Here is a 12,956-nt window from a genome sequence, read left to right as displayed (position 1 = left end):
ACAAAGTAGACCTCTCTTGTTGCCACATACAAGACTTCTGCAATAGCCCTTTGAATGTAGCAGTTGCCTCATGATATGCATTTGAAGGAAGGATCTGGAGCACAAGTTCAAGACTTCTTCAGGTGATCTCTTAAAAGATGAGAGCTACCCTTAGCTGTGCACCTCATGAGCATTTCAGTGTGAAGGACAGGGCCTCATCTCCACCTTCTTTGGGACAAGAAACGATGTTTCATGTTCCTGTTATCAAGCTGGTCTACTGGGTAAACTTCCTCTGCAAGCTTACCCTCTGTTAGGCACAGGTATAATTCAGGTACAGCAAGTAGGCTTCTGTAGTCCTGTGCATGTTGCATCTCTTCTCTTCCTCCACCCCTTGCAGGTTACGACTTCGCCGCTGTACTGGAGTGGTTTGCAGAGCGGGTGGACCGCATCATTCTCCTTTTTGATGCGCACAAGCTGGACATCTCTGATGAATTCTCTGAGGTCATCAAGGCCCTGAAGAACCATGAGGACAAGATGAGAGTCGTTCTCAACAAGGCCGACCAGATAGAGACTCAGCAGCTGATGCGGGTGTACGGTGCCCTCATGTGGTCCCTGGGAAAGATCGTCAACACTCCTGAGGTCATCAGGGTCTACATTGGCTCCTTCTGGTCCCATCCATTGCTCATCCCTGACAACCGCAAGTTGTTTGAGGCAGAGGAGCAGGACCTGTTTAGGGACATCCAGAGCCTGCCCCGCAATGCAGCCCTGAGGAAGCTGAATGATCTCATCAAGCGAGCACGGCTGGCCAAGGTGAGTGTTGGCATGGAACCCCAAAGCACTCAATTTTGGCTGTCTGCAGCACGCAGGCTATGGGGAAGTGGTTTTGGCCAGTTCAGCCGGCAGAGCTGGTGGATCCTACTCTTTTTCCATCCCATTTAACTTGGGTCCAGCATATTAGCCCTGTGCACTTCAAGGAAGAAAGCACCTCCATTGCTTGGTGCATCAATCATGGCAGGCCAGAGCCAGGAAGGTGACCACAGATCTAAGCAGGTGGCACTGGAAGGGATCTAGAAAGAGTTGCTCTGTGGTAACAACTTGAGAATTAGAACCAATTCAATATATCAGAATCATACATCGAGGAAATTGTTAAGCTCTGGGTCTTTTGCTTTAAACTTTCTTATCTGAGAGAGATACCTGGCTTAGATGGATGCAGGAGGTAGAGACTCACACAAATGATAAATAATCTTGCAGTATGTCTGAAAATTTGAAATGAGCGGAATGAAGCCCCTAAAAATACAGGGAAGAGCCCTATACCAATTGAGAAAAGATATCAAAAGATCCCTATAAAGCTTTCTGTTCTTCATTTCTAAGAGGAAATGATTGATTCACCATTCAAAAAAAAACCCAACAATGTTTTATAAGTTGAGGACTGGTATTCATACTAAAACATTAAACAAAGTCTAGAGAGCTCCAAAACCTGTATGTTTGGTTTGGACTGGAAAGGAACTATTCCCTGGAAGGCCCTGCCCAGTGGAAGACGAAAAATTAAAGCAGCACCACTTCTTCCAGGAAGTGCATTTGAATGTTACTGTCTGTATGCTCAGGACTCACAGTGTTTGCACCTTGTCTCAGCACAGCCAGAGTGCACAGCTGAGCAGCACTTAGCACTGGGGCAACAATCCATAGGCACAGGCAAGCTGAGGAGGTGAGCTTGCTCTTCAGGGTGGGACAAGATGGAGTTGAGTCCTGGGCACAGATACTCTGCTGAGAAGAATTTTTCTGATATGCTATTTTACACTTGTCTTCATTCCATATAATTTAACTCCCTTCAGGTCCATGCCTACATCATCAGTTCCCTGAAGAAGGAAATGCCCTCAATGTTTGGGAAAGACAATAAAAAGAAAGAGCTTGTTAACAACTTGGGAGATATTTATGCCCGAATTGAACGGGAGCATCAGATCTCACCAGGAGACTTCCCTAATCTGAAAAAGATGCAGGTAAGCAGGGGCATCTTGGCCAAACATCCATGGAAAAAGCATTAGAGTAACCACAGGAATACAACAGCGCCACACAGACATTGATTGTTGCCACCTGTAAGGAAAGGCCTGCTGTAATGTTGAAATGGGTTTGAAATATGTGCAGGCTGTATTTGGGCATGAGCACTTCTCACACACAGAGCTCATGTGAAGCTGCAGCTGCCTCCATTTCTCAAATTTTTGCCTGTATAGCACTTTACAGCAAATGGTTTCTTCTATTTTTCTTTAATTCCAGGTCAATTTGAAGAATTTTCAGGCCTAAGAATACTGTTAATTTATATTAAAAGGAAAGCTGTACCCTGAAAAGCCTACATATACCCCTCTCCCCAAGAACTATACTTTTTTTTGTCTTCTACTTCACGCTTTGTTTCTAGAAAGAGAGAAATGAAGGTGTGAAAACTTAAAGCCCCTTTTCTATTTTAAGCAGAGAGGCAGGCTTTCTGTTCTGCAGACCTGAGACCTGACCCAGTGTTCATGCAAGTCAGAAACTTTAAAGGACCTTGGATTAGAGCCTTGTTATTGTATATTCAAACAATGCTGGACAGTGCTGCATTGCTGTGTGGCTTCAGTCCAAGCAGAAACCTGTTCTGAGTTGCCAGCTGTCGAGGTTGCTACTAGTTACCTATGGAAAACACAACATTTGCCTTTTTTGTCTTTTTTAAAGTATATTTTTCATAAATTGTTGGGAATGAGATCTGTGGAGTGTATCCAACAGGAGATATCATTCACTGCTTGTTAAAATGTGTGCTTAAGCGTTTAATACTGTACCAATCCATTAGGAGCGAATAATGTGCATTAAATGAGTAGAGGGTGAAGGATAAAGCTGTAGGTCATTTTGCAGTTAGAAGAGAGTTCTCTGAAGGCCCTAGTCAAAGCACATTTGCTTAACTGTGAAAATTACAGAATCTGAGCCATGTAAAGATGTGCTCATCTCTTACAGACATGCTACTGTCTTTGTGACATCTGAAAGATGCACTGTATGATGATGAGTATAATAGTCTTTTTCCAGAGTGGCATCTCCTTCCCAGAGTGCAGAAGGGGGAAGGAGTGCAGAACACTGGCTGGAGGATGTAGCAAGAGCTGCACAACCAGTTTGCCTTGAACAATTTGGTCTTCAAGGAGGCTGTTTCTGTGTGGCTTGGAAAGGAGGAGTCTTATTTGCATATGTCCATCATTTGGGCTTTTGAGCAAACTGCTTCCCCTCTCTATATCACATCAGCCCCCCCTTTGTAAGCAGAGAAGGTCATTTTCAGTAGGACTTAAAAGAGGATGTAAGCAAGAGGAAGGCGAGACCCCATCGCATGCTGAGGAACGGGGGTGTCAGAGAGGGAATGCCAAGCTCCCCACTCCTCTGCAATAGCACTTTTTTTGAGCCAAGCAGCAGACAGGCATCCCACTCTACACCATTACTCCACAGTGCACAGCCATGTCGCTCATCTCTTGCTATGTTGTCCTATTTTAAGGATCAGTTGCAAGCGCAGGATTTTAGCAAGTTCCAGCCTCTGAAGAGCAAGCTGCTGGAGACCGTGGAAGACATGCTGGCCAACGACATCGCCCAGCTCATGGTGCTCGTACGCCAGGAAGAGTCACAGCGGCCAACCCAGATGGTGAAGGGAGGAGCCTTTGAGGGCACCTTGCACGGTCCCTTCGGCCACGGCTACGGCGAAGGCGCCGGTGAAGGCATCGACGATGCCGAGTGGGTGGTGGCCAGGGACAAGCCCATGTATGACGAGATCTTCTACACGCTCTCGCCTGTCGATGGTAAAATAACTGGTGCCAATGCAAAGAAGGAGATGGTAAGGTCTAAGCTGCCCAACACGGTGCTGGGCAAGATATGGAAACTGGCTGACATCGACAAAGATGGCATGCTGGATGATGAGGAGTTTGCCTTGGCGAATCATCTCATTAAAGTCAAGTTGGAGGGTCATGAGCTGCCAAATGAGCTTCCTTCCCATCTCCTCCCTCCATCCAAAAGGAAAATAACAGAGTGAAAGCAATGTTACAGGGGAGAGGGAAAGGGAAGGGGGAAAAAAAAGATCTAGAAAAACATGTTTACTTAAATTATACCTTTAGATGTGAGATCACGTTTGGATTTATACCTACTTTGCTGTATGAAGAACAAAATCTAAAGCAGAACAAAAAAGTTCAATCCTTCATGATAATATGCAATTAACTCTTCCAGTGTACTGTCCCTGCTTTCTAATGTGTAGTCTGTAAATATGAAGGTAAAGAAAGGACATTGCAAGTAGGAGACTCTCTGAAGCAGGAGTAGAAGAAAACCTGAAGTGGGCTGCATTTTATGAGTGGAATAGGCACTAATAGAAATCCGCTAACTGCCAGTATCACTCCTGAGCTTTGGCTGCACCTGCTGCCTTTTAATGGGTTGCACAAACTTCAGGAGACTGAAATCTTGAAGAGAAACCACAAGGTCTTCGAGCTATTGGCCAAACTAAAGAGCACTTCCTAATTAATGTAAGCCCACACTAAAATACTAGATACTAAACCCCAGAGTTAAGAATTTTAAGAACCTTGATTCACTGTTAGATGCAAATTTTCCAACATTCCCCTGTCCTTAAAGAAAAATATATAAATAAAATCTGAAAGAGCTCTGAACTGGGTAGCTGGAGTTCCTCATTGTTCACTGTGGGACAGGCACTCAGAGTTCCCGATCGTCACTACCTCCCATTCCATCCCCAGGGGAGATTTGTTCTGCAGGCATGGCCAAGAGAACCAACCTCCAAGGGAAACAGAGGGATGGGGCACTAGGGGTGGACATCAGGTGGCTTGGAAGGGAGGAACACTGCTCCCAGGCTCACTGAACGTTTCACAGCCAGTGGATAGTGTTACCTCTTTGAACAATGGTGGTGTCTGTTATCCCTGTGAAGTGATGTGTTTACTCTCATTGTGCACACTGAAAGCTACCAGGCCCCATTCCTGCTGTAAAGATACAAGCCCCGCACTGTCAGGTAGATGGGCCATCACAAGAGCAGAGAACACAGAGGGGCAGTGGGCAGAGCTTGCTCTGCTGCCTGTACCTCCACAAACCTAGCCAAGATGTCAGCCTTCACACATTCTCCTCACCACACAGTAACACTTGATCCCCTCCAGAACCTCTACCTTGAGCCAAGAGAACTTCCCTACTTCTTTCATGCTCTATGAAATTTTTGTTTTCAAGACCCAATTTTAGCAGAAATTCCTCAATTTCCTATTTCATTTCCTAAACACACACACGCGCGCACACTCTTCTGGTTTTTGTTGTTGCTTTGGAGCAGTGTGTTGTTACAATTCCTATTGTCACTTTATATAAGCTGAGCTCCTACTGTGATGAAATACCAAGATAAGTATAACTTATTTTATATCTCTTGTGTTCATATTATATAGAGAAATATATTCTGTGTATGTAGGATGTGCTTATTGCAGTACATTTATCACTTGTCTTAAAAATTAATGCATTAACCTTTTTTGTACCCTGGTCCTAAAACATTATTAAAAAAGAAAGGCCAGATGTGTCTATTTCTTTACATAGCAAAAGGAAATGCAGCTGAAAAGAAAAAAGCTTATTTTCATGTGCAACAGAATGAGGAAATTGTCCTTAACACATTCCCAAATGTGCATGTATAGATCAGCCCAGCTGGACACGGGTGTGCACTGCTGAATGCCTGGTTGACAACTGCAACATCTTCCTTCCCTTTTGGCAATCACATCACAACCTCCGTACTTGCCAAAGCAAGTGGAATTTGTCCACAATTCACCTTGTTCAATGTAGGGAAGAGATAACAGCCAAATTTCAGTAGAAAAGGTATATATTGAAAGAGTTGCTTCCTGCCACTTACAGATGAGAATGCTACAGATTTATCAAGATCTGGAAAGGACACAAAAAACCTTAGTCTTAAATCTTGCTGACTCTAATTTTACTTCTGTCTTCATTACCCTTTCTGTACACGTTCATTACAGTGATAGCTATCCCCAGAGTGGGATAGTGAGAGGCATGAAGACAGTGAGAGCAGTTAGGATAGTACTGGGGAAGGACTGGAAAGAGGGCGTGAGCTGTAGTGGTTGGCAGAGTTTCCATTTAGCAGCTGTACAGGATGAGAGAGGGGTGAGAGGAAATCATAGGGTGGAGAGCAAAAGCAGTAAATGGAAATTGAAGGAAAAGTCAGCAATGTCGATGTCACTCCAGTTCGACTACCCAGTAACCTCCAGTCTAACTGTGATTACAGTGCACACATCGGCGAATGCTGTCCAGGTCTTTGTGTGGAATTTGCATCCGACTCCAGTAGAGGCACAACGTTGAGGCTGAACAGAGGACCCTGAATCAGCCTTATCTCTATGTGGGCATGACTTTCTGATGGCCACAGCACACTGCTTGTGCCAATCATGTCATGTTGAAATTTAACAGCTTCTTAAAAAGCAGAAAATTAACCGTTACTCTCAAAGGGCATGAGAGGGGGTGAGGTCTATTAGTCTTTCTTCCAGGATAGGAAGGTGCTCATGTAGGCCAAACATTGTAAGAGGAATCAAACAGCTTTCAGGGCACAAAGCCTTTTGTGCCTGGTTGTGCATATGAGTTCAGAACCCAAACCACTAGCCTGTTGTTAAAGCATGTGTAGATTAGTTTTCAGTGCGTTGACTGCTGTTGTGCTTTACCCTAATTTCAAAAAAGGGCTCACTGTTACACAGGAAACAGATTTTCTGTGTTGCTGGTAGCAGCACTTACCCCCACACACTGGCGAAGGTGTGCCAGCACATGCCACAGCTCCTGCCTCTGCTCTGCACATCATGCAGAGGCTCCTGCTCTTCATCCCTGCACCAGCCTCTCCAGGATGTTTCAGCAGGATTCGCTCAGAAGTGCCGGCAGTCCAGCAGCACGAAGAGCTCTGCCAGCACAGGTCAAGTGCACAAAGCACCAACGCGACACTGCGGCGTGGGAGTTTGCTTTCAACACTCCCTCGGAAACCACTTGGCACTGTCAGTGCAGCTTCCCCACTCGTGTTGGAGGGGAAAAAACAACACAAGCGTTTTACTGACAAACACGCAGTTACTTAACACGATTGCACTGGGGTTTAGCAACAAGGCAGGAGGCGAAGTAACCCTGTTACAGAGAGAACAGGACAGCAGCTGGGGAGGCTGTGATTCCAGCGAGGCAGTTTATGAATAGTCCTCTTTAGTCAGGTAAATTCATCCAGCACATTTTACTTTTGCTAAGGTCTTTAGAAAATCAAAACAAACAAAAAAACAAACAAAACCCACACAAAAACAAGCATGGAAAAATCCACGCCAAACCTCAAGCGCCCTAAGGTTCTCTATACAAAAATACGTGGAATCCTGTCTCTCCACTATGGCTGTGAGAAGGTGTCTATATTTCTCCATCCCCTTCCCAGAAAGCAGCTGCCCATGCACACACCCCTTTTTTTCCCCTCTTCCCGTCACAGTTATGACTCTATGGGCAATCCCAGTCACCTGTATTGTTTCTCACATCTGTGGCAAGGACTTGCTTTTCCAAGCCCACCAGAACCTGGGGCACTGCACGCAGCCCTACAGCCGGTGTATGTTCTCGCCAGTTCACAGAGCCACGCTCCCAAAGGTCGTTATCTGTGTCCAACAGCGCTTCCTTTTTCCAAGAGCAGTTCTCAATTACTGAACAAGGTTTCCCCAGGAGGTTATACAGAGGAATCTATTCATTTGCTCATGTCTGTGAGTGGGGGATTTTGTCATGTGAACATACCACTATCACTCACTTCTCTGATCCTTTCATGTCCCTCCCTACCCATCCTCACACAGAAGAACTTCCTCAAGGCCAGAAGAACAAAAAGGCCATTTTTTTTCTTTTTTTCCCCTCCAAGTAGGAACTTCATTGTGTCTTCTCTCTTTCTGGGAAGGATCTAGAGAATAAAAATCTGTACCTCCATGCTATATGAGCTAATATATGAGGTTTTTTGAAAATTAAATTCTCTCTACTGTGGAGCATGACAGGCAGATTGGATCAACAGTACTATACAACCATTTATTTGAAGGGAAGGATAGTAATTACACTAAGTTCCCTGAATAAGATTTCACAGGAGGTGTGTAGCTTAGCAAAAGGCAATTAATTCTGGGAGCTGGAATTTAGCCAGTATGCTGGAGTTCAGAGGGATTTTTAATCAAACAGAAAAGGTTAGAATCAGTTTTTCCATCATCTTAAATTCCAACACAAACTTCATACAACAATGAAATTCAGATGTGACCTGGAAACTGTTCTTTTAACTTGCTCTCCTTATTATGCCTTAATGCTTTGTCCATATGAAGGCAACCTTTGTTTGGGGAACAAGAGTTACAGGCCATTTAACCATACATAGAGTGACAGTGTTCCTACAAGCCCTGCTGGAAATGTGGACAAGCTTCTCCAGAATTCACCTCAGAACATGCTACACCTCTTGTGTCATTCATAGCTTCCACCTCTGCTATTGTTTATTTCATGTTTCTCTTATTATAGGGACAAGCTATGGCTCCACATTTAGGCTTTGTTAAAATCAAGGGACATTGTAGACTATTTAAGCTCTTCCTAGGCTCAAAAGTCCTTAAGTACTTCAAAGCTTGGCAGATGGGTGGGAACACTCATGGAGAACAGCACTGAATTATTCCAGAGGAGCAGCTTGGCTATAGCATCCAAGTTATTTTTGTGGAGTTTTCATAACATAGCATCTCTTATTTTTTGGTCTTTCCCTTTCCTTCCTTGTGCTTGTGAGCCTTTCCCTCCTCTTGCCAGTCTATCCCAGAGGGGGGGAACACAAGACTTAGTTTGAAACTTGAGGTGCTATGAAGTTCAAGACTAGTGCAGGCAACTCAGTCACTGTGTAGCTTTCCAACTCCTTCAGGCACTGCAGATAGAGTAACGAAGCCAGTATTTAAAGCAGGACTTATAAACAATTCCTCCTTGCCTGAAGGGAGAGAAATCCCTGTGAGTACAGCACACGTTCTCCACGGCGTGCCCGTTCCACTGATCCCTTTGCTGTCAAACACTGTACAAGTTGCTAGGTTTGAGATGGGCTCTTCTCCAGCTAGTTACGTGTCATGTAAACAGCCGTCAGCAAGGGCTCCATTAATGTCTTCTGAAGACGTGAACATGGAAGATATTTATAGGCCTTGGATTATATTGTCCGCCTTGCCTGTGCCATTGCGCAAACCGAGGGCATATGAGTGGAATTCCTCTCCTTACACCACGCAAGATCACTGCAAGCAAATGCCAAGTAAAAACTCTCTCTAAATAGCTTTTACCCACCACTCAGTCTACCACCCTACACTTTTATTAGCAAGATGAGGATCAGAGAAGCTCCTTATAAGGTGATGGCAGCACAGAGGCCAGTAGGAAGCACAGGGAAAGCACTCTGGCCTCTTCTCTGACCTCTTTCAACCATTAGTTTTCCAGGCAGTGTTTCAGCAGCTTTTTTCCTAAAGACAGTGGAAAGGTATCAAAATGAAGAGTTTGCTGCCTGTTTGCCTACCATATTTAAGCCATTTACAAAACAGTCTGGTGGGAATTACCTGCATCCAACCACCTTGAAAGCTTGCATGTCCCACAGCACAGGCATCTCCAGTGGTACTGCAACTGCATAGCTGGAGTCCACGCTGGCAGCTAACAGGGTATGTTAAATTTTCAGAAGCAGAATTGCTCCCCAATTAGGATGTAAGGACCCAATCCCTCAGTAAAGAGTTACTTCGTATGCCCAGTTAATTTCTCTGCATGCACAGAAATATCATAAGCAGCTTAGCCATCCATAACAACTAACTAGCACCCATCAATCCAGTCTAGCATGGAACAAACCCTTGGCAAACTAGGGAACTTGCACCATTTGCCACCAAGGGAGATTAGTTCTCTAATTAATATCATCATTTTTGATGACTCATCATGCCAGAGGGATAAAAACAGACCAATGACCATCTTCTCTGCCAAGAAATTACAGCCTGCAAACTAAACTATAAAAAGAACTGGTGACAAGATTTTCAGGTCCCACCAGCAGTCACCACCATACAATAGCAAAGCACACATAAAGCCCTTCTATCTTCTGAACTCTGCAGGGCCTGACTCTTCCTTCTGAAATTGAGCAGCCTTGGAAGGGGAAAGGATGAAAGGAGGTAATCTAGTGGTTGCCATTTAATGCTAGTCTGGAGCTTTACAGACTGCTTAAGGGAAGTAGATAATCCAGTGACTGCAAGAACAATTAAGCAAGAAGTTTTACTGCCCAGAGGTGTCTCGCATGCACAAGGGCAGACAGAAATCTTTACAGAACTGGAGTTATGCAAGCAGTAAATGTCAACCCCAGGTCTCACAAGGAGCCTTAATCAAAAAATCTGTATGGGTCAAGTACTGATGATACATTGGGACCTAGTTTTTAAGCTTTAGTTCAAACCTGTTTCAGCCTGAGGCAGGCAGTATGTGGTGTAACCAGCATTAGCTCTCGACAGAGCTATACATGTACTTTGCCTTACCAGCTGTAGCCATCAAGTATAGTAATGCTATGTAACACAAGTGGTTGAATGCTTCATAAACATCCAGGCTCGCAGCAAACCATAGTCCATAGATCACTCACAGTTTCAAAGCTGTCTGTGCAACTATGCAACTTCTATGGTGTAGGGATTTTTGGTGGCTTCATTTCTTTCTCCCTGTAAATACTTCACAGGAATGGTGACTAATGAGGAGGCAGTGAGGTTTGGCAGCAGTGCTTTTTCTTTAAGTTCTGCTGATTGAATTGCTCCAACACTTTGCCTGCCATACTTTCCCAGCCTTGAAAACTATGATCCCCATATCTATAGAGGTGATGCTGAAGGGAGGACTCTGCCAAGCTTCAGGCACAGTGCTTCAGCAGAAGAGCACAGAGAATAGATCACATGCTGACTATGAAGTGGCAAAGTTTAGGTTTGAACAGCTTTTTCCCTCTCCCTCTGTCCTCTACACAGCTTGGTCAAACCCCAGAAGCACAACATCATCTCAGGCTTGGCAGCATTTCAGTACAGACCCAAGGTCAGAGTTTCACATCTCTCATGAGAACCTGGAAGGAGCAGTCTTGGGTTTTCTTTGTGGTTGTTCATAGAAATTCCTCTTCTCAAGGCCACTCTTTGTCCTTCCTCTCCCACTAGGCCTTTGGGGAAGTACAGCTCTTCATCCAACCTGTGAGAGGGAGGAAGAAAAGTGCTTATGTTAACATTCCAAATACCTTCTGAGATGGGCAAGAGCAACATCCCTTGTCCTGTAGCCCTCCGGAAAAAAACAGTCCATGTAAGATCCCAATAACACAGCAGAGGTGGCTTCCCAGCACAGCCATCGATAGAAGCTGGCAAAGGCACAAAGGGGGTCCCAGTGGTTGAGAGGTGGGACTGGGGAACATGGGAAAGCTGCTGGAAGTTGGCCAAGGTGCCATGTCCATGCAGCCAGGGCAGGCTGGTGCAAGTAGAGCTTGTTGAAACCAGGTCGCACCTCTGTGGGGGAGCACCTGTCCAGCCATCTTGTAGCAGCTACACTCCACAGAGCAGGAAGCATGGATGTCTCCTTCACAAGGGAGAGAAATAAGCCCTGCAGAGCAGCAGATGATAAACTGCTAACATGACAAACAAGGACACGTTGTCCTTTCCGCCTGCTTCTATCCCAGCCCTGTAGAGATCACTTAAGGTCACAAATATTTCTAATGATCTGCTTCCGATGGGTCACCTCGCTCATTTCACTCCATTTCACAGAAATAAAGGCGGACTGGCGGCCTTTCACCACTTCCTTTCAGGAGGACAGTTGGGAACAAAAGCTGGCGCAGTCCTGCGGAGAGCTGTGGGCCATCATTACAGCCCAAGAGGCACGCGCCGGCTGCAGCCCTTTCCCTTTTCCCAGAAGGGAATTTACTTATCCAGCTTCGCACTGCAGACGTGAATGTCAGAACTGTGATTTACATTGAAAGGCTGCCAAAACTGGGACAATACAGGGCTGGCAGGCTCACTTAGCCACTGGGAGACCCACTGGGAGAAAAGGATGCTCAGACTATTTTCCCACCTGACTTCCCACCATCTCCAGTGGTGGTCAGACCTGTTTACAGCCCATTTTTCCCTCTCTAGCTAAGAAAATGTCTTTCAAGAACCCTACCACCCTGGTTGGAGGCTTGCAATTCTGCCAGCAAACATGTCAATGAGCTTACAGCATTTATTCTTGAGGCACCTCAAAGCATCAGGTGAAACCTCATCTCCTGCCCCAAAGTCCTTGGCTGGAGAGACAAGGGTGGCGAGCACCTCCTGGCCCCAAAAGAAACTGCTGACTCCAGCAAGAGTGAGCAGTCAAGAGGCTGTTTCCAGAAAGGCAGGCTGCTATTATCAGCTCCCCAAAGATGAGTGTGCAAAATACCTGGCATATCATACCCCTTGGATCACTTGAATTCAATTGTATATCCAAGAGGGAAGGGGCAGGGGGAAAGAGGCTCTTGACTTCTGTCCAGGAAGATGAGATAAGGTACAAGGAGAGGAAGAGTGATTTTTTACAGTCCCAGCAAATAGCTATTTACTTCCTAATGAAATGCAATGCAAACACTGAATGTAGTCCAATGGGTAAAAAAGGCCACTGTTTACTGGGTTTCAGACAACTGTTTTCAAATGCTCTATTAGAAAGGTAAGTGCAAATTAAAATAAAAAAATGGGTTAACACGCCAGTGCAGTCCTTACACTGTATCTCTGTGTTATCAACAATACTTGGCCAAACACTTCAAGCAATCATAGAGCAACCTCATTTCCCAGAAGTGTGGGACAGAGGTGTGCTGAACCATTTTGGCACAGAGTGCTCTGGGTTTAAAACAATCAGTTAAAAGCTGAAGGGTGAAAAAAGGTTGATCTTCATATTTAAAGATCTCTTTCAGAAAGGGATGTCACCCTAGAAGGCAATAAGCACAGCCAGATTTCAAGTACACTCATGGTCTGTGATGGAGGATGAGGTGA

The 12,956-nt window shown here is 45.0% G+C and overlaps 1 protein-coding gene across 1 annotated transcript in view; it reads left to right on the top strand.

The window, feature by feature from the left end:
* Window positions 1–5,518, top strand: part of EHD3 (EH domain containing 3) — a 30,716-nt gene extending 25,198 nt beyond the window's left edge. The window contains exons 4-6 of the mRNA XM_051783412.1: window positions 377–789; window positions 1,812–1,976; window positions 3,479–5,518. Of these exons, the coding sequence (XP_051639372.1) occupies window positions 377–789; window positions 1,812–1,976; window positions 3,479–4,006 (1,106 nt within the window). The 3' untranslated portion in view covers window positions 4,007–5,518. The remainder of the gene's footprint in view (window positions 1–376; window positions 790–1,811; window positions 1,977–3,478) is intronic.
* The last annotated feature ends 7,438 nt before the right edge of the window (window positions 5,519–12,956 follow it).

The sequence above is a fragment of the Manacus candei genome, unplaced genomic scaffold, assembly GCF_025592945.1.
Source record: "Manacus candei isolate 608988 ecotype Guabito, Panama unplaced genomic scaffold, ASM2559294v1 h1tg000017l, whole genome shotgun sequence".
Lineage (NCBI taxonomy): Eukaryota > Metazoa > Chordata > Aves > Passeriformes > Pipridae > Manacus > Manacus candei.
Note: the sequence above shows the minus strand (reverse complement) of the source record. Positions and strands in the feature narration are given on the sequence as shown.